The sequence below is a fragment of the Myxocyprinus asiaticus genome, chromosome 19, assembly GCF_019703515.2.
Source record: "Myxocyprinus asiaticus isolate MX2 ecotype Aquarium Trade chromosome 19, UBuf_Myxa_2, whole genome shotgun sequence".
Lineage (NCBI taxonomy): Eukaryota > Metazoa > Chordata > Actinopteri > Cypriniformes > Catostomidae > Myxocyprinus > Myxocyprinus asiaticus.
The window spans coordinates 37,530,912-37,558,901 of record NC_059362.1 but is presented as its reverse complement, the minus strand read 5'-3'; the positions used below and the strand labels follow the sequence as shown (position 1 = coordinate 37,558,901).

Sequence of the window (27,990 nt, the reverse complement as noted above, 5' to 3'; positions counted from 1 at the left end):
CATGTTATGCACCAAAATCTTCCTTTTTTAGGTTATTATTGGGATTTTGGTTGCACAAACTGCATCAGAGATTTCATTCAATTTGGACTCTTGTAGCCTCTACGTCTGGGCCACCTCATCACAAGATTGACTAAGATCTTTTAACACATAGCTATATCAATTTTAAAAACTATTGGCTGATTAATTATCAGCTATCTTACAACACCTTACAACATTTCGGCAAAATCCAATATCGGTCGACCTCTATATTATGGCTCAGGTCCCTGCTTTTGTGTAAGTCTACAGGATTTATTTTTCAACCAAAAAAAAACGTTAATCCAATTGCGTAGAAAAGTAGCACACCTCTCTTAAGCAAGCCACATGATTTGAAGTATCATTGATGTCCATAGCACAAACTGTGTGGGATGAGTGATAAAAATGTAATATTTAGGGGGGTGTTCAAATCCCTAATCTCAAGTATGAGCAAGCAAGATATACAGATACAGGTAGTAGCGAGCAAAAAACAGCTTACAGTTCAAGACAAGGATTTCTTTCTCTCAGATTCCTTTATTCAATGTGTCCACTAAGAACCGACATTCCCTAACAGCTTCAGTCCTTAGAGAGAGAAGTGCATTTGTTATATTTGAACAGCTCCTTTAGGCCTCAGGAAAGTGTAATTAGGCATGCATTGCATCTTAGAGTAGAATAAATTAATTAGAAGCTTACAAATAGAGAGGAATATGCTGGCAGCACTAAAAAACAGAGAACGTTAATTAATGGATGTAGGCAGTTGGCTTCTTATCTCTCCAAGAGCAGGGCCCAAGTCTACAAGACAGAGGGCCCCAGAGGGACCAGAAGATGGACTTAAGGGCCGCTATATCACTGCACGATAACTAGAGGACTCCAGTAGAGAGAATGAGTGTACAGAGTATCTAAATGATAATATGAACAGTAATGAAATGGCCACTCTTTAATAATAATTATAATAAAAGTTTATTTTATATAGCGCCTTTCTGTAAACTCAAGATCACTTTACAAATCCAGTATGAAAAATCCAAAACAAAACATATCACAGTAAAGCATACATTATGAAAACAAAGACAGGGAGATTTAAATTCAAAGAAGAAAAGCAGATACAATAGTGTGAAGAGATATGTTTTGAGATGTGTTTTGAATTAATGTATGGTGGTGAGGTCACGGAGGGATTGCGGGAGGCAGTTCCACATTTTTTGTGTAATTATTCATTTATTAGTGCATACTTACCCTCATGTTGTTCCAAACCCATATGAATTCCTTTCTTCCATGGAACACAAAAAGCTGAATATTAGCCTCAGTCACCAATCACTATCATTGCATCTTTTTCCATACAATGAAATTAAACGATGACTGAGGCTGTCAGTCCCTAACATTCTGCCTAACACCTCATTTTTTGTTCCATGGATGAAAAAAAAATCATATGGGTTTGGATGGAACAACATAAGGGTGAGTAAATGAGGGGAGGATTTGGAACTATCCATTTAAGCTAAAATGATAATCCCATTGGAGCAACCTGGGGTTAACTGACTTTCTCAAGAACAACTGCAATAGTAAATGGTTTGCCTCTTTTTGGGTTCAAATCAGCAACTTTCAGTTCCCAGACTTGATCTTTCACCAGTAGACTACATCACCCATTATAAACATATTAGTCGCTTTGCAATATGATGGACTGGTAGGCTGTATGCTCTATCAATTAAATTATGATGTGCATTCATCATATTAACCCAAGGCTGTACAGCAAGTAAACTCAGTATTGCCATATGAATGCTTGAGGGAGAGTGTTCAACACACCATAGTTTGCATCATCTATAACTGTCAACAGGGTCTACATAGTTGTTCAACCATTACATGGGGCACTCTATATCCAAACTTACAGTATATACAGCACCAACTTCCATTACATGCCCAGAGGTCAGTGGTTCAATGATGGGGTTTGCCAAGCTCAGTCATTCAAATTTTACAATTAATAGAAGATTCCAAGCCATAGGTCTAATCCTAAATCCTAAATCTAAGTGATTTGTTTGCACAATTATATTGACTACAATAATAGGTCTATTTCGATCAAGTTTTTGCTAGAACATCCACGGACTGTCCACATTTAATTCGTTGACCGTTTGATAGATGTTGAACACAAAACTAGAAAGCACTCTCTCGATATGGAAAGCTCTAATCGGACTAGATGACTTTACGCAACTTCCGGGAGAAAGAGCACCCAGGTCAGACTGCTGGGAAACATGCCAGGCTGATAAAATAAGAGCTTCTGAGGATGAAATATTTACTTGATTTGCCAAAGTTTGACAGGTTAGTAGTCAAGTTTTGTTTGAAGCATTTATTAGCTATATAAGTAAACCAAATATTCACAAGCAGAAATGTGTTTTGTGCTTTGTTTTCCAAGTTACTGTATGTCAGTGAATTAATAATCAGTACATATTACTTTTGGATAGACAGAAATTCTATTCAGCCATTTTCCACTATTTCACAATTTTATTTTTCAACTATTCACTTTCTGTTTTCTGGTGTTTTCTATACAACCATTTGGTGAGACTGCGACAACATTATTTAAATTATATTTTTCGATGCCGGCCTATTATTACAGTATCATCGATTTCAGATTTAACCATTGCAACACGGCAGGTAAGATTTCTGTCAGATGGTCTCTGGACCAGAATTTTGGCCGTTTTGTCAAAGGTATGGCTACTAAGGTTAAACGCTAAGGTACACTTTGCTTTTCCTCGTCGAGCACTCAGCCTTTTAACCTCCTGAGACCCAAGCATGACTGTTATGTTATTTATTTTCCATTTCCCTTTTTGATTTGTAGCAAGTAGAACCTAATAAACATGCCAAAACTTTTATTTATTTTTTCTAGGGCAAATAGTTTTCCTAATAATTGATGTCCACATATGTAGACAGCAGGACTAATTTGTGAAATTTTAAATAATAACAAGCTATAAAGAGTTTTTTTCAATTAAATTGTTTATATTTCCAACTGTGTTGGTTATTCATCTTTTTGAAATGTTACAGACATTACATCAGAAATTAACATAATTAATTCTGATTCTAAGTAATGGCCAGCATCATCCAATCACTGAAAACTATGTTAAAATAAAATTCTACATTATAAATTCTGAATCTATGTATTGATTACCATTGTCCCATGTCTGCCAAATCTGTTGAGTGGTCCAAACATCATTTGCAGCCTGAAACTACACTTTTGGTTGATTTTAGGAGTGAATGCACTTAGCTACATAGAGAGCTGATGCTCCCTTGCTCCCTATTTAGTGAATGACTTAGACCCAGTGTGCTGTCTGTCTACACTGGTCTCAGAACAGTTCAAAATGCACCTTATTTTCATCCTAACTCCATATAAAGCCTCTGAAAGCAACATTTGTCAGCTTTTTGATGAACCTGTTGATTCTCAATGTGATAATGTACAGTAAAATAGGATTTCTCAGGAAAAATGTGCTAAAGCACACAATAGTGTACATTGTGTTTAGCAGCGTGGCATTTCGCGATATATCGCTCAGATTTTAAAGATGGCATTTCGGATGAAACTAGAGACTCTAATGTTTTGATTCTAACAGGTTTCATTGTATAAACGTAATTAAGTTTCTTACCAGATGTAGTTTTGTTGGCATTTCTCAAAGACAAACTCAGCTGTGATCAGCACCATATTGTTTTGCCACATGACTGTGTATGTCGAAAGTTTAACCCTTTACTGACAGCACAGATTCTTCTGAACTGAGATCAGTCGGTTTAAATGAATTTAAATTAAGCACTGCGTATAGCAAATCCAAAATACAATGTCCACGCATGTGTAGGTAGTGTTGCACAAGGTTAAAGTATTTTCTTTTGACTGCAAGCCCAAACGGACGCGTTTGACGTATATGTGCATTATGACTGTTTTGTGATACTCTTTTAGCACAGTCAACAGAAGGCGCATGCGCCGACAACACGTGAAGACGTGCACTGTCCTCGTGTCCAGAAAAAACAGTCTGCACGTACTATGCTGATAACTAAATTTGCATCATGTGCATTAAAATGTACGGACATGGGGAAAACCAAAGTATACTTTTGCCTCAAGTGCTTCATAACCTGAAAAATGTTTTTAAATTAGTGAGACAAAACATGTGGTTTTGGTGTGCTCTGGTGTATAAAGATTTGGGCTTGTAACTGAATGATTGTAGGGTCAAACCCTGCACAAGGTGATCCATGATCTATCTCCACTGGGTTGCTCCTGTGGGACTGTGTCTGTAATAATATTCTATAAGTTGCTTTGGACATAAGTGTCTGCTAAAATAGTATTACAAGTATACCAATAACCTATATAAAGCCTTTTCTGACTTCAATAGCTCATAAAACAGAATCAGCTAGGTGGAGAGATCCATATAACTGTAGATAAGCGACATTTCACTGCTGTGAAAAACGGGTGCACTAATGAAATGCCTGAAAGCAGTGAAACTCATATAGGCACTAGACCCTCCTTCCTTCTTTCTAGCTCTCTCAGTATGACTATGATGAATGAGAGGCCCTTGGAGGGTAATCTTGTGCAGACATACAAACAAAAAATTCATAAACACGGTACAGATAATGTGTGTTTAATACCAGTATAGAGGATGAAAGAAAAGAGAGAAAAGGGGGAATGATGCAGTAGATGGCAGGTTATCAGTCTGTTCACAGCCCTCCCTGAGGAAAGAGCATTATGGGCTCCCATGGGACAATCAGCCACACTGGCTATTTCATCAGTGCATTTTGCCTTAAGGTGTGCGATGAGACACAAATAAAATCCTCTGATCCATATTTAAGTGCTTGAATAGCTTGACAAGATTTGTATTTTCACTATTGTAATTTACAAACCGTTGAAAGTCAACAAGAAAATAAAACTGACCTTATATACTTTCCTAATGCAAATTCCTGGTCTTGGTGTGAATGATTAATCAGTGCATGTTATACCATGTTACACCAACATCTCACTCTAAATTGACTCTTTCATGCAGATGTCATTTTGGCCACACTAGCTACTGGATAATATTAACCAATAGCCAAATAGCTATTTAGGCATTGTTTTAGCAAACAGTCTGGCTCCATTGTGGTATGTAATGCCCACTTTTTACAATCCAATCAATTCCAGATGGATAAAATCAAGTCCCTCCCTTTATTTCTTCTGGTTAAATATGTTTCGCTTGGCAATATGTCACATTATGGAAGTAAAATGGGTTGCAAATTGCTATTAGTGTCGACTTTAAGGGGTTTTGGAATCACATTTTCCTTGATATTTTGACATATACAAGGTCATTCTACTGTGATGGACTGGCCACCTGTCCAGGGTGTTGGGATAGGCTCCAGCACTACCCACGACCCTACATAGGACAAGTGGCTATAGAAAATGGATAGAGGTCATTCTACTACAAAAACATACTGTAAATTTCAGACCTCAAAACCTAATCCCAATGCAATAAAAGCATTGATTGAAACCAAGCTGCAAAAACACCTCATTCTCTACTTCCACAACTTCCCTAGGTCACTAGGAGGCCCATTAATTCATGACAGCCTCTACAGCGGAAAAACAACGCCTGCTTTACATCATCACACCCGTATCCGTCAACTGGTGCTCCATTTGTACAGAGAGAGAGAGAGCAGGACAAAATGTCCTAGTGTGGCCTAACTATTCCTGAACACCAAAGGGGACCCATCTGGACTTTTTTTTTTATTATTTTTGTATTCAGACATACACTAGACAGACGTCTTTGACCGTTGTCATAAATCTTGCAGAGCTTTTAAAAGATGTGGTGTCAAGTTACAACACTGAATAGAAGACTCCATTCTGTTTCATCAGCTGCTCTGCCTCCTGGACCCCTTCTTTCGCTCATCTGCGCTATTTTTAATCGTTGGTGTACTGCATGTCTACATGCACTAGATGAACGTCTTTGACCGTTTTGATGTATTTTTGGCGATGTGTGCTTCAGTGCAGGATGATACTGTATGTGTGTGCGTCTAGTTCGTGCTTTGGACTATGTATGCGCATTTTTTTCGGCTCATATCAGTGTGGGTTGTATGTTTTTTGGCTCATATCAGCATGGAGAGTCATAATACGATTCAAGCTTGCAAAGGAACTGTTATTGAAGGATGAGGCAATAAAAAACACTTAGACCCGACAGCATTTGTGGCATAATGTTGATTGTCACAAAAAATATTTTCATAATACGTTTCATTCATGAATATTTCAAATGTCATGACTGTTTGATAGTTTATGGTCCTGCTGTGCTTGAGATGAACAGTTTAATATATTCGGATGCAATGTGTTGGATGTGCATTGTGTAAACCCTGAAATTTAGTTTTATAATGTTGTGGAGCTTGTTTTATTCTCTTCCTATTGAGTTTCAAATATGGCTGTATTCGAGTGTGCATTTACACTGAAGTTTTAAGGAGGTGGCCAAAACCGAGCATTTCAGACAGAGCGCAAGAGACAGGGTGGAAAATGATCATATACTGTAAATTATGACTACTAAATTACGTTAGTAAAAAACTTTACTAACATTATCGGTGGACCTCAGGGAAGATAATAAAATTATAATGCAAAATATGTCATGAACACTTTAAAGCACATATAGGACTGCCCATGTTTCCCATTATTGAATTTTCAGTATTCAGAGACTTAGTCCTGACTAATAAGCAACAGTGTGAACTTCACCAGTACATGTAAGTTAGTTAATCATAACAGAGGTTACAGTATTTACATATAGATGTCTTAAAGGTACAGTAGCAAAAACAGCCAGTTTAATTCTATGGGTCAGACAGAGGGTGGAAATGGTCATGTAAATCTAAATGACTGTTTTAGATTGAAGAAAGACTGACATTATAAGTGGACTTTAGGCAAGAACAAGAAAAGTAATGCTTCAGAAGTGTGTGATATGGCCCATTTAAGAAGTCACAAACATGTAATGGCAAACATTTAACCTCTCACAGTGAAATCAAACTTTGGTTTATTTACTCTTTGAGACAACTGCATGTAAAACTTTACGCCTCCATGATGATAGGTGTTATCATTGGTAGATGATCTCTAATTGTAATATCAATTTCAATTTCTCTGTTTTCAAGTGTTTGTTAAACATGAACCAAAAGCATGAAACAAGATGCACACAAGAAAACAACATTAGTGTTTGTTTGGTGGAGGTAAAGGGAAGACTCTTCTGTCTTGTGCTGCCCTCTTCTGCAAGAACCAGTAAATTGCACAGGTTTTTACTGTGCATTTCACCATTCACTCACCTTTAGTCAGATGGTGTGCTGTAAGGGCTTCTGGGTGAGGAAGACTGTAGACTCTGATGGTTCCATTAGAGAAAGCTGCAGCTAGAAGACCTAATCTAGCCATCTGTAGAGTCTGATAAAAATTAAAACAGATTTACACAAGGGCGTAGGTTCCAGGACGGGCGCAGATTCCTGAAAATTAGACTGAACATCTATGGATGAGCACATCTGTGAGGGTTAAAATGCGTTAGTGTGCCACCTACATTTCAGATTGGCATTTTGTAATAGAAGGTGATTTTTTTTTTTTCTGAAAAAATTAGACACATTTTTGGCAATTATTCCACAGTATGTGTAAAAGGTGAGCTTTTAAATGTGAGTATGAAAAATTGCAGACAGCAACCCAAAAATGCTCCAGAGTTGAAGAGGTTAACCCAGATCCCCTTGCATCCTCAGACTAACATCAATTTTGAATAATTTTACAGATGCTGGTAAACCTCTGATATATTTGCTTGCACACAAAATCCTCACCTATAATTTCATTTCTTACCTTTCTGCTGGTGGAGGGCTGTTCCCACACTCCCGCAGGACACCACTTAATATTCCAGATGCATCCGTCATCTATGGCCAGAGCATATGCTAGATGAGGAGCAGTCGAGGGTCTGAGGTAGGGGGGAAAAAAGTCACATCCGATATTACCGTTTTATTCTAAAACACACCATAGAATAGATATTTTCTATTAAAGGGATAGTTAACCCAAAAATGTCATTCTGTCACCATTACTCACTCTCATTTTGTTCCAAACCCATTTGACTTTCTTCTGTGGAATGCAAAAGGAGATGTTAGGGGCTGTTCACACCGAAAGCATTGTTGCGTCCTTCTGCGCTGTTTTTCAATTATTTTCCTACGTAAACATGCACTAGAATGGACATCTTTGACTGATGCGCTGCGTCTCACTGTTTTTCAGCATCTCATGCAGGAGATCTAAAACTTCTAAAAAGATGTCTCAAGACACATGTGTTCTGCTCCAAAAAAAGATGGAATGAAAGTGAATAGTGACTAAGGCTGTCAGTCTCAACATTCCTATCTCCTTTTGTGTTCCATGAAAGAAAGTAAGTCATACGGCTTTGGAATGACATGAGGGTGAGTAAATGGCAACAGAATTTTCATTTTTGGGTGAACTATCCCTTTAAAACCAAATTGTTGGAACAGTTTATAAGTGTCTTATCTAGTTGACCTGCTTTTGCACTGAAGGCTTCCGAAGTCCCACAGCTGCAGTAAGACAGGCCCTGTGTGCAGCTGGTTGATTTTGTGTCTGTCGTCCATGCCCTTGTGGCAGTAGATGGCAGCATACTTTGTTCCTGCTGCCCCGTCAGGACACGGGCACCACTCCATGGATCGCACGGGACCCCCCACAAAGAATAGAGAGTCCCAGCGGGAAGTGTGATGTGGCAATGATTCAAACCTGCAGATGACAAGACAATACTGTATTTGTCTTACACAGTTTCATATGACTAAGACATATGCTCAGCGAGGCTGCCAAGGTGCTTTAGCATTCCATATGTTTGTTTTTCTTTGTTAAACTCAAAGAGAAGTTGCAAAGTTTCAAATTATGTTCATTATGGTTCAAATTATGTTCATTATGTTTTGCTGGTATTTTTGTTAACATATTTTTTTTGTATTGTGTTTGCATCGGCACAAAGATTTTTTTTAAAAATATCTTATACTTGGGAAATTCAAGGAATGTTCCAGGTTCAGTACAAGCTAAGCTCAACTGACAGCATTTGTGGCATAATGTTGATTACCAGAAAAAAATATTTCGACTCGTCCCCCCTTTTCTTTAAAACAAAAAGCAAATATCGAGGTTACAGTGTGGCACTTACAATGGAAGTGAATTGGTCCAATTTTTGGAGAGTTTAAAGGCAGAAATGTGAAGCTTATAAAAGCACTTACATTAATACTTCTGTTAAAACTTATTTGAGCTGTAAAGTTGTTTAAATTGTCGTTTTTAAGGTCATTTTAGGGTTTTAGAGTTTACAGCAGTACGTTGTAATGGCAACGAAGTTGCAATTTTATCATGCTAAAATCATGTTAACACAAATATTGTTTACATCTTGTGGCTATACTTTTGAAACAGTGATTATTTTAATGTTTACAGATTAGCCCCATTCACTTCCATTGTAAGTGCTTCACTGGAAACCAGATTTTTGCTTTTTTTTTTTTTAAAGAAAAAGAGGAACAAGTAGCAAATAATTTTTGTGGTAATCAGCATTATACCACAAATTCTGTCAATTGAGCTAAACTTGTGTTGAACCTGGAATATTCCTATAAATTCTAAAAGTTCATTTGGTGATCATCTACAGTAGAAGATGAAAGCAAAATCTAACAGATCTCAAATATTTAAAATGGCAACAAACACTTCTGTAACTACATTTTTTATAGATGTGACCCAGGAAGCATTTACACTAAAAAAGCGACCAGAGGTGATTCAATCTGAGGCGACATGACCATTGCCGGTATGACACAAAGGAATATTCCGGGTTCAATTTAAGTTGAGCTCAATCGACAGCATTTTTAGCATAGTATTGATTACCACAAAAAATTATTTAGACTTGCCCCTCCTTTCTTTTTTTTTTTTTTTTAAAAATGCAAAAATCTGGGATACAGTGAGGCACTTATAATGGAAGTGAATGGGGCCAATCCGTAAATGTTAAAATACTCACTGTTTCAAAAGTATAACCACAAGATGTAAACAATATGTGTGTTAACGTGATTTTAGTGTGATAAAATCATGAACTAACCTTCTGTGTAAAGTTACAGCCAATTTTACAACTTTGTTGCTATGGCGATGTAATGTCAACAAACCATAAAACCCTAAAACGACTGTAAATATGACGATATAAACAACTTTACAGCTCAAATAATACACGAGTTTTAACAGAAGAATGAATGCATTTCTGCTTTTAAACTCTCAAAAAATTGGCCCCATTCACTTCCATTGTAAGTGCCTCACTGTGACCTACATTTTTTGCTATTTTTAAAGAAAAGGATGGATGAGTCAAAATAATTTTTTGTGGTAATCAACATTACAAATGCTGTCAATTGAGCTTAACTTGTATTGAACCTGGAATATTCCTTTCAAATTTCAAATTTAGAGTTCAAATTTATGCAAAGGCACAGCAATGGGACTGCAAATGGCAGGAGCTCACTTGATCCACCTCATGATACTGCAATGGAGTAGGAACGCCTACTGGCAAAAAACAGTACAGCATCCTGGTGACCAAGGATTAAATCAGTGTCAATGTGAACGCCCCTTTAAAGAAGCAAAGCGAATTAGTTGTAATTTTATAAATAATATTTTACCTATTCATCCTCTGCAGTTCAATCTTTCCTTTGATGTTTTCTCGTGTAAAAGTGAAAGCAGCAGATGTTTTCTCTTGGGGCAAATACTTTTCAGCCTCACTGTTAATCAAAACAAAATATATTTCAGTTAAAACTGAATTTCTTGGTTTCTGTGAATATTGTCTGCTATTTAGCTCCATTAATACCTGTAAGTCAGGAAATGCCAGTCTTTAGCAGAAGGAATCCACTCAGGAAATACCCACGGGGAGAAGTTTTCATCATGGCTAGCATGAGTATTTGAAGTACAGACACAGATAAAATTAACTGCCATGATAATGTGTATTATCTAAGAGAAGTTAATGACTTACAATTCCTTGGTCCTCCTAAAACAGTTCCAGACATGTTCCATGACATTGTTAGTCAAGCCATTTGGCAGCATACATGGCTGGGAAGCAGAAAACAATGCAAGAATAAGACAACACAGGTATGGAAACTGATGTAGTTTATGGGTATCGGATGTGGACCACAGACTCACAAAACGTCCTTTAGACTGTCTGTTTCGGCGCTCCATGTCCAAGCTCCATGACAAAGCCATGCCTGGCTCTGAATCCTCGTCATCTTCGTCATCCTCACTCTCTGCCTCATCATCCTTTTCTGGGGTGAAATCCTCATCATCTATGTCACTGTTATAACCTGGAACTTTTCTCTTTGTCCCCTTCCCTCTTGCTGTGTCCTTCTTCTTTGACTTGCTGTCCACTTCATTATGTTTGTGCGTGTCTTTCGTTGAGGACTCTGTATGACTAAGATCCTTGGCCAGGTTGTGGAGATAATCTAAGGCACTAATCGAGATAAAGAAAAAGAGAGCAATTAACAATGATGTTTGTACTGTTTTCCAGAAGAAAAAAAAAAGAAAAAACATCTAAACATCCTTAAAAAAATAAATAAAATACATTAACCTTTTAAGCAAAAATGTGTGATAAAATAAACATTTTATTTTATTTTTATTTTTTTTGGTTCTAAGAATACAAGTTCAATACAAGTTAAGCTCAGTTAAAAGCATTTGTAGCACAATGTTGATTACCACTAAAATGATTTAGACTTGCCCCTCATTTATTGAAAGAAAAAACGAATTGCAGTTACAATAAGCCACTTACAATAAAAGTCAATGGGGCCAATCCATAAGCTCTTAAATACAAATTGTTTCAAAAGTATAGCCATAAGACCTAAACATTATATGTGTTAACATGATTTACATCTTGTGGTTATACTTTTGAAACATTTCGATTTTAAAGTTAAGTACTGCCCCCATTCACTTCCATGATAAAAGCCTCACTATAACCAAAACATTTTTTAAATAAAGGTGCGAGTCAAAATTATTTTTTGTGGTAATCAACATTATACCAAAAATGCTGTTATGTAAATGTAAATGTTAACTGAGCTTAACTTGTTTTGAACAAAATTATTTTAAAACAAGAAAAAACAATACACCATTGGGAATCCTGTGGCTAAACTGGTAAAGCATGGTGCTAACAATGCCAAGATCATAGGTTTGATTCCCAGGGAACCCATAAACTGACACTATGTGCACCTTGAATGCACTGGAAGTCACTTTGAATAAAAGTGTCCACCAAATGCATAGATGTAAGAAAAATACACATACTGTAATTTAAAACATATTATGTGTAAATAAGTTTTATTATCTTATGCAATTTTGCTTCTTAATTAAAATCTTGTTTAAGGGACGTTTTGATCTGACACAGGCCAGAAATCAATCAAAAAACATTCATTCTTATTCATGAAACATGAGCAGAACAAATGTATGTGGAAATCATTAGTAAAACTTCTTTACAATACCCATACACATTTGATCTGCTCATGTTTCACATAAAAAAACACAATGTGTGAGTAGCTCAGTGGTAAGTACCTTACATACTATTCAATATGATTAGGGTTCAAGTCCTGATCAGTACACTTTCTCTGACCATTGATGTTTTTGGAGCAAGATAACTTTAATCCTGCTTCAGGGTTGCCATGCATAGCTGCCCTGATATCCCCTCCCTTCCTGAGAGTCTTAAAACATTATTAGAACAGTATTGATACTTCTGTAAACTGGACATAATAGAAATGCCTCAAGCCCTATACATGTTTTTACACTGCAGATATGTCCCAATATGTTTGCACATTTGCATACAACATGCTTTATGGATTTCGATCAACAGTATAAAACTGGAGAGCGTACGCTTTAGCAGCTCTCCTCTTGGGCCGACCACTAGCAGTTAGTTCAGATGTATCCAAGGTTGTAGAATTCTCATGTTGGGGTGGAATCTGTGGAATGATTTCCTTTTTCCTCCTTTTGGCAGGGGTCTTCTCAACCCGGGGGCTTGCATTAGGACGCCCTAGCTTCTTCTGGACTGCCTCTTTGTTAAGTGAACTCTCCTGGCATACATCTCGGGGAACTTGGGAGGTATGTGTCTGCCCTAAAGGGATAGTTCACACAAAAAATGAAAATTCTCTCGTCATTAACTCACCCTCATGCCATCCCAAATGTATATGACTTTCTTTCTTCTGCTGTACACAAATATATTTTTAGAAAAAATACCTCAGCTCTGTAGGTCCATATAATGCAAGTGAATGGTGACCAGACAAGACCTAAAGGCAGCATAAAAGTAATCCATATGACTCCAGGGGTTAAATATATACCTTCAGAAGCGATATAATAGGTGTGGATGAGAAACAGATAGATATTTGTGCTTTTTTTACTATAAATCTCCATGATTACTTTCACAATCCTCTTTTTTATGCTGCATTTATGTGCTTTTTGGAGCTTCAAAGTTCTGGCCACCATTTACTTGCATTGAAAGGACTAATAGAGCTTAAATATCTTTGTTTGTGTTCGACAGAAGAAAGAAAGTAATACACATCTGGGATGGCATGAGGGTGAGTAAATGATGAGAGAATTTTCATTTTTGGGTGAACTATCCCTTTCATAAAACAAATCAACAAGTTTTATAAAGGTTTGAAGGACTACTGTAGAAATCCAAAGGACTAAACAAAACAATTTAAATCACTTTATGATGGATGAAACATGCCTTGAGGTAGTTCTTGGCTCTTCTCTAATGTTGCACTGGTCATGTCAGAGTTAGTCTCTGGTTTCACACCTTTATCGGGTAGATCACAGCCAGACTTTTGCAGCTCTGACTCCATCTTCTGAGGCTCTGAAGAACTGAGGAGTTCTTTACCCAAATCATGAGTTACTTCTTTATTCTCATGGATAGCCAGTCCCATATGCTCTTCCTCATCCTTTTCATAGGGCAAACCCATTGACTCGCCTCTCTGCTCCGCCAATTTCAGGGCAGCAGATGCCATTAATACCTTTTCTTCCACAGAACTGCTTCCAGCACAGTCTAGTAATGAAGAACAATGTAATTTTATGAGCAGTTATTAATCAAATTTAACGATACTTCAACAATGTAAACAAACATGTGTAAAGATGTAATTTTATAAAACACAAACAATTGTTTCGGTATAATTGTAAGAACCAAATTTGGGAAAAGTCCTCACAAATATAAGCAAGAGCTCTAAGGACCTACTTGTGCGCCAAGAAATCACTAGTAAAAATCATAAAGGGACTAAATAACATTTTATTTCACATGAAAAAATAAAAAAGGTAAATTGGTAGGGGTAATCTGTAGTCATTAGTGTGCTAAACGTCTGGGAGGTCAAAATTATTTAATAAAGTACAATGGCTGTATCAGGGTACAGTGATATGGGATTCTACTCTAAGGAACTTCAGAGAATTGCCATTGTATTACAAAGCCAACATTAAGTTTATAGTCATTTTTATACATTGCAGTGCAATAGTAAAAATGTTGGTACCAGGATAGATATCCTACAACCACGGTATTACCATAGTACCACGTTTAAATAATATATATATATATATATATATATATATATATATATATATATATATATATATATATATATATATATATATATATATAGTTTGTGTGGCATGCTACTAAAAATTGTTCTGCAATCTGTCAGTAATACACGAATGTGCTTAAACGCGTGGAACACTATGTCTAACTAAACCACATTGAAGTTGCTCACTATGTGGCCAACCAACAATTCCTTAAGTAATTAATTAAATATATATATATATATATATATATATATATATATATATAAATAAAATAAAAACGAACATTAAGTTGGAGGAATAGTTTCCATTTAACACAAAACCGGTTTCAGTACAAGTGTATTGACGTTGACGTGGCTCATATCAAGATAAATTTCCTGACAGACGTTCAAAAGTCTGAAGTACAGTATCTTATAAAACAAAAACCTGAGTTTAAATTAATAAACACATTCTCAAATGACTCTAGCGCACACTGAAAACCACAGGAAAGACATGGGCTATTTCTCAGAAGTGGTGGGTTTCGATAGTGGCTCAGGCTACTCGTCCACCTTTTCCTTCATCAGAATTCACGCGGGTTCGAATCCGACTCAGTCCACATAATGAATCAAAATAAAAATGAATGACTCACCGCCTCCAAACGCGTGATGGATACAATATGTCCGGTCTTGATTTAAATTAAAACGCGAAAATTCAGCTGTGTTGTTCAGATATGTGCTGCTTTACCATGGAACTCCTTGCTAATGTATTTATAACACATTAGCTTGCCTTCGCCGCCATGTTTAATGCTCCCTATGACCTCGCTTGCTCTCTACCGCCCTCTAGCCAACACTGCGACCAGAGAGACTTCAAATATCCGTGTGATTTTCGCATGGCCACGAGGTGGTATCAATGTGGTAAAGTAGAGCAGAATACTAAATTAGCATGTACTTTGCATGTAATAAAACCGTAGACATCCATATGCTGTGTCTCGTTTGGAAGGATGCGACCTGCGGAGGTCACATTTGTCGGCCGCATACGTCATCGAGGCTGTCTCGTTACATTATTTTTTATTGGGAATGCAAAAAAGGTTAACAATTGTATAAATGTAAGTGCATATACATAAAAGGCATTGACAATAGATAAATAAAAAAATAAATAAAAAAAGACAGCCTTGATGACGTATGCGACCGACAAATGCGACCTCCGGAGGACGCAGCCTTCCAAACGAGGCACAGCCATACAGTACAATACGTATAACGTTATAAAGTCTAACATAAGTAGAGTATAAAAAATATAAAGTTTCAATAAAGTATCCATTTGTATGCATAAATAAGATGTATAAAATGTTGAATTATGAATTTCTCAAGCATCCAAATACCTGTCCGCAAACCCCACATTAAATCATCTTCATCATAAACTGATGTCAATAAAGAGATTAGCATCACTGAATAAAGAAAAATAGCTAACCCAAGCAGTATGTGATTAACATATAAATGGCAGCAAATGGTTGCAAAATGGTCAATAGTTTAAAAATAAAGCATATTCAGTTTGAGATATTCATATACAGCTAACATCATACTCCATTTCCAGTTTTGGTTGTACTTCCATTCCTTTGATTATTTAAATGTTGACAAAATGTCCATCATGTTTCGGAGGCCTGATCAAAGAGCTAGATAGATAGATAGATACATAGATGTGAACATTTACGGAAGCTCCTGACCCGTATATGCATGATTTTAATGCATTGCACTGCTGCAACACGATTGGCTGATTAGATAATCACATAAATATGTAGGTGTACAGGTGTTCCTAATAAAGTGCTAAGTGAGTGTAGATTAGGAAGAGCAGCTTAAAGCATTTTAGTCTTGTGTGGGTTTGTTTACATTTGAATTTTTGACAGATGAAATTTGAATAGTCTTGGCCCGTTTAAACACTCCACCAATGTAAGTCTGACATTTTTTCCTATTGTTTGATTAACTGCTGTTCGCAAACCATAAACCTGATCAGTTAGAAAAGATTTAGCACACTAAGTCAGAACAGTCTGAAGGTCTGTGCAAAGTTTGGTGCATGTTTGTGTCATAAATTTCAGTCTCATAATAATAATAAGTTTAAATAGCAGATATGTATGTTGGCTTTCTCAGTCAACATAATTAAAATGTGGATCTTGTGTCACTGAATTTTCTAAAATGGAGTTGTGTATTACACAAAAAAAGACAACCAGACAAACCAATATCATGGATTTTAATCCAAGGAAACGCAGCTTTTCAAATGTACAATACTGAAACTTTTTCCAGAAACAGTGCACTGTAACTGCATACTTGGCATACTAAAATATGCTCACAAAACAACTATCAGAGTATCAGAGTGACTTCTATCATCTGTAGTGACAGATTCACACTCAGCAATATCACAACACCACAGCATACATGAACATCATTACATGCAAAATGCACTGCAACATCAAGTCAGCCACTATTCTAATGTGAAAGGTGCAGATCAAGAGACAGAGCTTACAGAAAAATAAAAAGTGCTCTCTACAACACACTAAACCAAACACATTAAGTATTTTAAGTATGAAATATTCATGTTTTATTAATTCAAATTGTGATGTGATATGTGATCAGTTATTTACAAAGTTTGCAAGAGACCAATCAACGTATACTCTTCTTGTAAATACAGTAGAAAGGGAATACAAATATCTACATAAACACGCTCTTCCTTCGTGAAAGGATTTAACTGTTCACTTTCTTCTGGAATGACCCTTTGAGTTGTTCCCTTGCCATAGTGCCGTAACCACATATTTGAATTAAAGAACAGGGAGGGTTTATGAAAGATTTTCAGGCTTCTGGCTGGACCCAGGCTTCGCGAGGGGACTGTTGAGGGCCCAGTCATCTTTTCTCTGGTCCGCTGCGTCTTCAGCCTCTGATTCGCTGCTTGAACTCTCACTACTGCTGCTGCTGCTCTGACTGTCACTGCTGCTGAATTCATAGCAGTCTTTCTCCTGTCTGCTCGCTTTTCCCTTCCTGCTTTTTCTGCCCTCCTTCCTCTTTTTTGTCCCACTTGACATGGGCACCGCTGATGTCTGTCTGTCCTGCCAGGTGTTGGGGACCTGGGGAAAACTGAGGGCTGGGTTTGGTGAGGGAAGGTCTGAATGCTTCATGGAGTCTTCCTTTGGCTGATTCTTGACTGAGTGCAGTTTATCAAATTTGGAAGTCTTGGCTTTTGACTGCACAACAAACCAGTCCTATGCAAAATAAAATAACAAATATCTGTTATACACATTTTTACTAAATAATGGAGCAGTAAAATAATATATTATGTATATTATATATATGATCTAATATTATAGGGCTGTCAATTTAACATGTTAATTTAGTATTTGTACTTAATTGAATTATTTCATAATTTTATATATATATATATATATATATATATATATATATATATATATATATATATATATATATTGTATTGTATTGAATTATTAAAAAACAATGCATTCAAATGCATCATTTTCTTTTTTTTTTTTTTTTTTTTTTTGTCTGTCACAACAATATCTTTGAATTATCTTCATTTGGGGTCTTTTCTCAGCAAATACTCATATATACAGTACAGTATTTGTGATTAATTTGATTAGTTGCTCAGCATATCAATTACATTTTAATTAACTGACAGCCCTAATAATAAAATGTAATAGTTATGTAGGTACAAGTAACTCATTGAATTACCTGAGAGTGAATGGAATTGATGTGGTACTTCACTCCACTTTCAGAGTGGAATTCTTTCTTACATATCAAGCATTTATATTTCCCAGTTTGAAATTCCCCCTGCAGAGAAATATCAAAAGCTTTAAAGCTTCTTCATAAAGTGCAAAAGCATCCTGTTTCAGAGCAAATTCAATTATGAAGCTAGAAACATCAATATTGGACAACTTTAGGAGCTTGTTGATTTTGTTAGCAATAAAAAACCAACATGGCTTTGCTTTCAGTTAAACTGTAAATACGGTTGTATGTTCTGTTAAAACCAGGGCCGTTTCTGAGAATATGGGTGGCCTAAGCAAAATACTACTTGGAGACCCCCCAGAACCAGGCCCACCTGTGAACTGCAGTTACATTTCTCCCTTCCCTCTTTAACTGTCTAATTGAGCCATACCAGCTGTCTGAATCTAACTGGCAGACTTTAGTGTGGTGGTGGCATAGTGGACTAAAGCACTGAACTGGTAAGCAGAAGGTTGTTGGTTCAATCCCCACAGCCACTGCCATTGTGTCCTTGAGCAAGGCACGTTGCTCCAGGGGTATTGTCCCTGTAATAAGGGCACTGTAAGCTGCTTTGGATAAAAGCCTCTGCCAAATGCATAAATGTAAATAGTTTATTTAAAAACCTTGCAACCTTGCTTGCCCCCTGGTGGCTCGGTGGCCCTCAGCAGCCACTTAAAGCAAGGAAAGGCCCTGGGTAAAACATATTGAGGCAGTATGTTACAATTTACTTGATCAAATAAACAGTACCTAGGCACTACTACACAGGCACCAGGGATAGGTCTACCACCATTCTGCAAGCTCTACTCAAAGCCTCATGTGACATGCCTCAAAAACACAGAAATAAAATGAGAGACATTCCTTACCAAGGTACATAGACCAAGATGAGCCTTTAGGCCAGATACACTGGTATAGAAGCAATCACAACCCTAATATAATCCCAGAAACACAGATAATAACTTGTTTTGTTATTAACATTAATAACTTGTTTCAGTCATTTCTTCAGTAAACCAATTAAGCAAATACAACAGTGCTTAAGAGAATCTGTGCTATTTCCAACCTAATATCTGTGTATTGCATCAGTGGCATGCATTTGATTACCACAGACCATAATTTTGACCTATTCCTCAGAGTGTATATTGAACAGTACATGTTTACAGTAAATACACATATAATGGAAGCTTAGCAGGCAAGCAGCCAGCACCACAAATAAATGTTTAAAATATAACCATAATACAAAAACATTACATATTTCAAATCATACTAAAAATATTATAAATAAATATTAGGTTGAAAATAATGGTGAAAACACCATAAAAATAACAGTAAATGTACTTTATGATGTTCAAACCTTGTTCGGACATTGCACTTTTTTATGCAGTTTGACTTCATTCTTCCACTTGCACATAGTCTCTTGACTGAAGGCAGGTAACCCAGGACGGGAGTACTTCAGCTACATGGACACAACAATAACAGTAGCATAAAAAGTCCTTAAACAATAACAAAAGCCCTTCCAAGACAGGTTAATTAATGTTATGGGTAACATTTTACAATAAGTCTGTAATTGCTAACATTAAATAAAACACAAAAAGTATCCTTTAACATTAGTTAAAAGGATAGTTCTTTACTCACCCTCATGCCATCCCAGATGTGTATAGCTGACTTTCTTCTGCTGAACACAAACAAAGATTTTTAGAAGAATACCTCAGCTCTATAAGTCCATATAATGCAAGTGAATGGTGGCCAGAACTTTAAAGGTCCAAAAAGCACATAAAGGCAGCATAAGGGTAATGACTCCGGTGGTTAAATCCATATCTTCAGAAGTGATATGATAGGTATGGGTGAAAAACAATCCTTTTTTACTATAAATTCTCCTCCCTGCCCAGTAGGTAGCAATATGCACAAAGAATGTGAATCGCCAAAAACAAAAGAAGAAGAATGTTAAAGTGAAAGTGGAGATTTATAGTAAAAGAGTACTTATCATATTGCTTCTGAAGATATGGATTTAACCACTGGGGTCATATGGATTACGTTTATACTGCCTTTATATGATTTTTGGACCTTCAAAGTTCTGGCCACTATTCACTTGCATTGTGAGGACCAACAGAGCTGAGATATTTTTCAAAAAATCCTTTTTTGTGTTCAGCAGAAGAAAAAAGTCACACATCTGGGATGGCATGAGGGTAAGTAAATGATGAGAGAATTTTCATTTTTGGAACTGACATGAACAAACAATAAAGAATAGTATATTTATATATTACCATTAACCAAGATTGATAAATGCTATAAAAAATTATTGTTCATTGTTAGTTCATGATCCCTAAGGCATGATATTAATAACATTGTAAAGTGATACCATGTTATGTTCTTATTTCAAAGATTTGAGCAACAATCTAAAACCTTTTAACATAAACATGATATCTTGCTTTTATGAATTTGGAGATTTGGACTTCTTCACACAGCCCTGCAATTACACATACTGATATAGGTTGATCATTATATTTTCAAGCACCTTCCTGTCGTCTGGCACCAAGTCACGCTGCACTTTCCTTTTAGGCCACTCTTTCAGAAGCTCTTCACTGGCGATCTCTCTCAGGTGGAACACTGCCACCTGTGCTGACAAACGCTTGACCCGTCCGCTCTGCGTACGTTCTGGGATGGGCTCTTTCTGTGTCTTTACCTCCTCTATTTCATTTTCCTGGGGTGTCTGCACCTACACATTATTGCGACAGAGTTTCAAGCAATACTTTCGGAAACAAACACATTAAAGGGATATGTCACCCCAAAATGTAAATTATGTCATCATTTGCTCACTTTCATGTCATTCCAAACCTGTATGACATTCTTCCTTCCGTGGAACACAAAAGGAGATGTTAGGCAGAATGTTATGGACTTGTCTCAGTCACCATTCACTTTGAGTGTATGGAGAAAATAAAAGCAATGAAAGTGAATGTTGACTGAGGCTAACACTCTGCCTAACATCTCCTGATGTGTTCCGTGAAAGAAATAAAGTCATACAGGTTTGGAACAACATATAATCGGATAATCGATGGCAGAATTTTCATTTTTGGGAGAGCTACACCTTTAAATGCCAGACATAAAATTAAATTATTATTTACTTAGCATATCAAATTAAGACTGTTATATTTGTTAAAAATGTGAGACTGTTGTGTCCAATGTACTGTAGAGAAGGACTCACTGGACTGTGCTCATTCTTGACGTGGTACTCCAGGCCTGCTCTGGAGCGATATGCTTTTCCACAGTGTTTACAGTTCAATAACATTTTCTCCAACTCTGACACCTCTTTGCCACATTTTTTCATGTGGTACACATAACCCATTATACTAGTGAAACTGCCAGTGCATCCCTAAAACAAAACCATTTAGCATCTCAATACATAATTTCATTTAAGATTCAAACATCCACAATATGAAGGCTTCTATGTGGCCTTTGAATCTTTACACTGCCCTGGGCCACCTTAAAGGAATAATTCACCCAAAAATGAACATTTCGCTCATCATTTACTCACCCTCATGCCATCCCAGATGTGTATGACTTTCTTTCTTTTTCTGCACATAAACGAAGATTTTTAGAAGAACATCTCAGCTCTGTAGGTCCATTCAGTGCAAGTGACTGGTGACCAGTGCTTTCAAGCTCCACAAATCATATAAAGGCAGCACTAAAGTAATCCATATGACTCCACTGGTTAAATCTGTGTCTTCAGAAGCGATATGATAGGTGTGGATGAGAAACAGATCAATTTTAAAAAAACTTTTTTTCAATAAATCTCCACTTTCACTTTTACATTCTGAAAGTAAAAGTGAAAGTGGAGATTAATAGTAAAAAATTATTGAAATATTGATCTGTTTCTCACCCAAAGTGATTGCATTGCTTTAGAAGAGATATATGAAACCACTGGAGATTACTTTTATGCTGCCTTTATGTAAAATGATCAGATAATTTTCATTTTTGGGTGAACTATCCCTTTAACATGGTAGTATAAAGGCCTAGCCTGAACTCTTGATGTGGAACGTTTCACTGAATCACTGAAAATGAAACAGATTACATGACTGGATGATTGAAAAGGGTTGTGTAAACAAAATAATATTCATGATATAGGCCATCGCCATAGTAGGAATTGTGAATCACAGATAATCTGAAGAGTGAAAAAATGTTTCTACATTGATGGAAGAATGCAGACGGTCATCTGCTTCCAGTATAGTTTAAAAACGGAACCAGTTTTAAATAAGTACCGGTTCTCGATTCCCAACCCTACAGTAAAGGTAAAATATGAACAAACCTCTTTTGAACATTTTAATTTCCCCATCCTCTTCAGGACTTTTCGTAGTTTCTCCTTCACGGCTTGGTCAGCTACGTCATTCCCAGTCTCTGGAATGGGCTTCAAAAGCAAATGGAAAATAATATTTGCATCATTACCATAATCATCATTGTTGATGTCGGACTCGAAATCCATTAAAAACAAACAAACCAGGTTGTTATGGTCAGCCATAAGGTGGTACTTCATTCCAGTAGAAGTTTTTAGTTGTTTCTCACAGTGTGGGCATGTAAAGGGATTCTACACAATAAAGAGCTGAATCAGTTTCAAAGAACACACACATATTAGAAAAAAATTAGCTGCCACATTTGTATGATTTTCATAACACTGCATGTACCAGTCTGCAGGTTTCCAGGTGCTTCTTTAAGCCCTCAACTGTCTTTCTTCCAACGCTTTTACATTTTGGGCAGGTAACTCGACCCTTTGCCAAAATTTGCAGTTGCCATTTCTCCTCCTGACTACCTGTAAAGTCGCATGAAAGAAAAGAACCACAAAAAACTATTTTGTAAATATAATTATTCAATATTTAAAAAATGCATCTGTACAGAACTTGATGAGCACAGTTTTCTTTCCTGTGTTGACGTATTTCCCACTGAAACAGGAAGTTTGAGTGGGACATACTGTATTGAAGGGCTCGTCCCTTATTTTAAATGAGCAAATAGGCTTTTGTTTACATCATAACCATGAGTCATGACTTGCTACTGCTAATTGGTAGTAGGTGGTATTAGGGGGAGGGACATTCATATTGTAGTAAGCATTTGATTGGACAAACAGTCCTGAGTGCAAGATGAATCATCAATAATTTCTGTCCGTTTTCCCAAAACAGTTTTACATATTGTAAATGTGTATATCTGTCAACTTTTTGGAGTACACTAGCATACTAAACGATGCAGACTAAATGCCACAAATGTCAAATTCTGATTTCATGGGGTCTTAAAAATTGCCTGAAGGACTATCCAATTTACCTGCAGGATAAACAGGAAACTCTTTCTTGGTGCACTGAAGTTCTTTCTGTTCCTGTGTACTGCTTGCTATCTGATTCCTCAGGGTGAACTGAGCAACGGGAACTATAACAGGTACTGTTAAAGGGAAAAGATGTAATCTGCACTTTTCACATAAACTGTTTCATGCAGATTATTGAGAACAAATAGTGAAGAACTGAATACCTGTCTGTTTTACTTCCTCAATGTACTTTTTTAACGAGAGCTGACCAACTTCTTCCATCTTCCGTTTCTTCTTCAGCACAAAATCTGTGACAGTTTTAAACATGCCCTGAACTGTTACTGTATATATCCATATTAATTTATTCTAATCAACATTCTGGAAGATGGTACTCACCTGTTTCTTCTATAGTTTCTGAACTGGATTCATCTATTTCCCCCACCATTCTGCAGGAGCTGGTGTGGCCAATGGGTATATGTTGGCTTTCCAAGCCATTGACCAGACTGGAAGTGATTACTGAACTGCAAGATGACACATTGGCTGAATCCTCTGTAGGTCCAATGACCACAGGCTGGAGATCATGGTACCTTAGGACACACCACACAGCAGTGATGTTTTGCCACAGTTAATCCATTATATGATGTAATTCAAAGGGGCATACCTTAGATATGCAAAAGATTCTAAGGACAGACTATATTTAGAATGCAGGGAAATTCCCTCAACAAAATTACAGAGGTTGTCCAGCCTAGGTTTGTCTGTGTGCTTTTATTTTGTACTATATTGTTGTCTCACATGGTTTTGCCCCATATTCTTGTCATGATTGCTTATACATGTCCCTTGTTTTGTCCTTAGAGTGTCACTGTTTGTGTATATATACACCCCTATTTATTAGTTTTACCTGGTGTTTGTCAGATCTAGATTGTGTTTGTGCACTTAAAGGAATAGTTCACCCAAATATGAAAATTCTCTCATCATTTACTCACCCTCATGCCATCCCAGATGTGTATGACTTTCTATCTTCTACAGAACATAAACAAAGATTTTTAGAAGAAAATCTCAGATCTGTATGTCCATACAATGCAAGTGAATGGTGATCCAAAATTATCCAAAATGTTGATAAAGTCAACATAAAAGTAATCATATGACTCCAGTAATTTAATAAATGTCTTTTGAAGCGATCCAGTTGGTTTTGGGTGTGAAAAGACCAAAATGTAACTCCTTTTTCACTGTACATCTTGTCATTGCAGTCTCTAGGCATGCACAATTATGATTTCAAGCTTAATTACACTTCCTAGTGCTTGACACATGCACAGAGCACTAGATGGCACTATAGGAAGTGTAATCGAGCTTGAAATCATGATCGCCAAGGAGACTGCTGTCAAGATGTACAGTGAAAAAGGAGTTACATTTTGGTCTTTTCTTACCCAAAACCGAATGGATCACTTCAGAAGACATGGATTAAAACACTGGAGTCTGATGGATTACATTTATGCTAACTTTATGTTCTTTTTGGAGCTTCAAAGGCCTGATCACCATTCACTTGCATTGTATGGATGTACAGAGCTGAGATATTCTTCTATAAAATCTTTGTTTATCTTCTGCAGAAGAAAGAAAGTTATAAACATCTGGGATGGCATGACGGTTTGTAAATGATGAGAGAATTTTCATTTTTGAGAATTAACCCTTAAAACTTAATGGCAACAGCAAGGCTGTAAATTGAATTTATGGGGCCTGAGATAAAATCATAAGTGTGGGACCCAGCCCCCAAGCACCCAGTAGCCCAGTTTAGTGACCCCCCTCCCCCAATCACAGGGCCAGGAACAATATTCGCGTTTGTCTTCTTTGCATCTGAGCCACTTTATCACACTTATTAACAACTTATTGTACGTCTTAATGAATTCCAGAGAAAAATGAATTTTGCATGAACTGTAATGCAAAACTGAGAATACCAATATCTGAGAACACAATAAAATGTACAGTAATTGCTATCCATCTACAATATAGTCCTAACCACATTATACACATCAAACTCACTTTTTTCTGGTGTAAGTTCTCTTTATTTTCTGGGAGCTTGTTCCCGAATTCTGAAATGCAATAACACAGATGCACAGTAGAGAGATACAGTATAACAAGATCTGATGGTCTTATGTTTAGTTCAACAAAATTCCCCAAAATAATTTTTCCAAGAGGGCCACAAGATGACTTTAAATTGTTTACATTTTATATTAAAATAATCGAACTTATTTTAAATGCTAAAACAGCTCAAATGTAGTCACACAATATATAAATTGACACTTTATTGCATCAAATTGCACTACTGAGCTTTCGTTATCACAATGTTTTAAACTACAGCATAGAGGTGTGCGTGGCCTTCGAATATTGTCTCGGACAATGGGGGGCCTTGGAGTTAAAAAGGCAGAGAACTACTAGGTTAGACATTCTTCAAAGCTTTGAGGATAGTCATACGGAATAACCTGGGTCATAAATACCATACCACCAATGCGTTATTTTTGATCGCCAGAGTCTACACCACCCCCACCCTTAAATCTCTGTGAAAACCCAAGGTAAGGATATTTGGTCTTACTTCAGATGGTGTCATTCCACTACCTTCAGCCTCTCTCCCCACCTCCTTTATGTCATCTGTTGAAGGAGCAACAAACTCATTTTTAACCACTTAACACCTTTATACTGGATTTCAACAATGGCTTATTTAATATCCTTTATTAACAGAAGGCATTGAAACATACTTTAAATTGAGTAGGGATGCACCGATATCGGCTGCCAATATTTATCGGTCAGTTATTGACCAAATTAAAATCATCGGCATAATGTTCATTAAAATGAAAAGGCAGATATGTAAAATGCTTGTTTTATTTAGAATTAATTAGTAAAAAACATTGTGGATTCAAATACACAATCCAGAAATAATAATAGCCACAATTTGTAGAAGGGTTGGCAATCTTAAGAACATGTAATATAATTTTTCTCACGTTAATGAGGAAAAACCGCCATAGAGTTGTGAAAGCGGCACACACCTATACCCTACATGATGAGGGAAACCAACTAAAAGGCTTTGAAACCAGATGACTTTGACTTGTGAGACACCGGTCCATTAATGTTGCATGATTGATTGATTTAAGATTGAAATCGCAATATGGCCTTTCATGGTTACTAAATTGGTAAGGGCTGTATTTTAGAATATAGTTTGCATTCAGCGCTTATGTCAGGACTTCAGTCAGCAGAAGTACCAAATAAAAAAATGTCATATCAGTAATGTTATCATATTTAATTTTTTTTTCTTTTTGTCTTCTATTTATCTTTCATTGTGACTCTCTTTTAAAATTTTGGCCTGTGTTCAACATATCCAACCCATGTTCAATTGGAAATTATTTCTTGTTAGAACCATAGAAAAGCTTTTGTACTTCTTTGTAAATTTTTAAAGCATAATTTCCAAGTAAAACAGTGATCTGATTACAAAATAAGGTAAGTGGCAAAATATCGGAATCGTTATCGGCTTATAATTGTTTGTTAAAAGCGGTATCGGTATTGACCAAAAATATTTATATCGGTGCATCCCTAAAATTTAGTTTTATCTTCTAAAGCTGCTCAAAACAAAAAAGTTTTATGCTGCTGTACAAAATTTTGAATTATACCTGATGTTTGAGGGTTTAGTTTTGGTCTTGACATTTTCCTCTTTCTGGGTACACATATGGCAGACATGTTACACTGGGTCCGATTCATGATCCTATTCCTGATACAACAGGGATCATCTCACATTATTGTTTTCATCATCAAAAGCAAATATACGTATTACTGTCAAAAACCGGTTAGCTTCTATGTAGAATTCCATTACAATGTAAACCCCTTAACTGCAATGACCCTCAGACAGACATATGCTTGTTGCACTGAGCATCTTGTCCTTCGAATTACCGGGACTCGTAGTATTTTATTTATTAATGCAAATTACAACGTTTGTATGCATCCTGAAAAACCAAATGGACTAACATTGCATTTGCATAATAAGCTGCATTATTGCAGCGAATAACTGCAGTCCTGAAGCCCACTGCCACTCAGACAAAAACAAAGGGAAAGGTGACAACGTCAAACAACCGCTCCACAGATGAATTCGACCGCCAAACAATTCATATGACATCGATATACCATTAACATCACCTTCAAATGTAGAGGAACAAGCATTTCAATAATGCTACTTCATAACATGTCTATCACACTCGGAGACGCTATGTTACCTTACGACTGTTAAAAAGGTTTTCACTTTTTCTACATTTACACATCAAAACCGACAATGTGTTCAAATACATAATACCACACGTTTTCTACACTCAATATATTACATGAAAAAACAACATTACCGTCCTCTTACAGAGATCGCTTTATGCAGAGACGCCCCTTTCGTCATCTAAGCCAATGAGAAACGCGTTCATCCCAAACACGCTAAA

At 36.6% G+C, this 27,990-nt stretch overlaps 2 protein-coding genes across 2 annotated transcripts in view; both read right to left on the bottom strand.

Annotated features, from left to right (window-relative positions):
- LOC127410200 (general transcription factor 3C polypeptide 2-like) overlaps positions 1–15,327 on the bottom strand; it is a 36,380-nt gene extending 21,053 nt beyond the window's left edge. The window contains exons 1-10 of the mRNA XM_051645336.1: positions 15,147–15,327; positions 13,686–14,000; positions 12,836–13,073; positions 11,132–11,435; positions 10,965–11,041; positions 10,803–10,880; positions 10,618–10,716; positions 8,492–8,719; positions 7,805–7,916; positions 7,279–7,390 (exon numbers count right to left, since the gene is read on the bottom strand). Of these exons, the coding sequence (XP_051501296.1) occupies positions 7,279–7,390; positions 7,805–7,916; positions 8,492–8,719; positions 10,618–10,716; positions 10,803–10,880; positions 10,965–11,041; positions 11,132–11,435; positions 12,836–13,073; positions 13,686–13,962 (1,525 nt within the window). The 5' untranslated portion in view covers positions 13,963–14,000; positions 15,147–15,327. The remainder of the gene's footprint in view (positions 1–7,278; positions 7,391–7,804; positions 7,917–8,491; positions 8,720–10,617; positions 10,717–10,802; positions 10,881–10,964; positions 11,042–11,131; positions 11,436–12,835; positions 13,074–13,685; positions 14,001–15,146) is intronic.
- Positions 15,328–16,739: 1,412 nt separating this feature from the next.
- On the bottom strand, positions 16,740–27,940 carry LOC127410013 (zinc finger protein 512-like). Its single transcript, XM_051644993.1, has 16 exons — positions 27,904–27,940; positions 27,184–27,281; positions 26,115–26,170; positions 25,565–25,614; positions 23,927–24,117; positions 23,755–23,838; positions 23,554–23,667; positions 22,926–23,050; positions 22,742–22,828; positions 22,553–22,651; positions 21,452–21,619; positions 20,765–20,965; positions 19,604–19,705; positions 19,119–19,181; positions 18,226–18,324; positions 16,740–17,741 (listed from the first exon to the last, which is right to left on the bottom strand). Exons 2-16 carry the CDS (start codon positions 27,269–27,271, stop codon positions 17,322–17,324), a joined length of 1,947 nt encoding a protein of 648 aa, XP_051500953.1. The 5' UTR covers positions 27,272–27,281; positions 27,904–27,940; the 3' UTR covers positions 16,740–17,321.
- Positions 27,941–27,990: the final 50 nt, after the last annotated feature.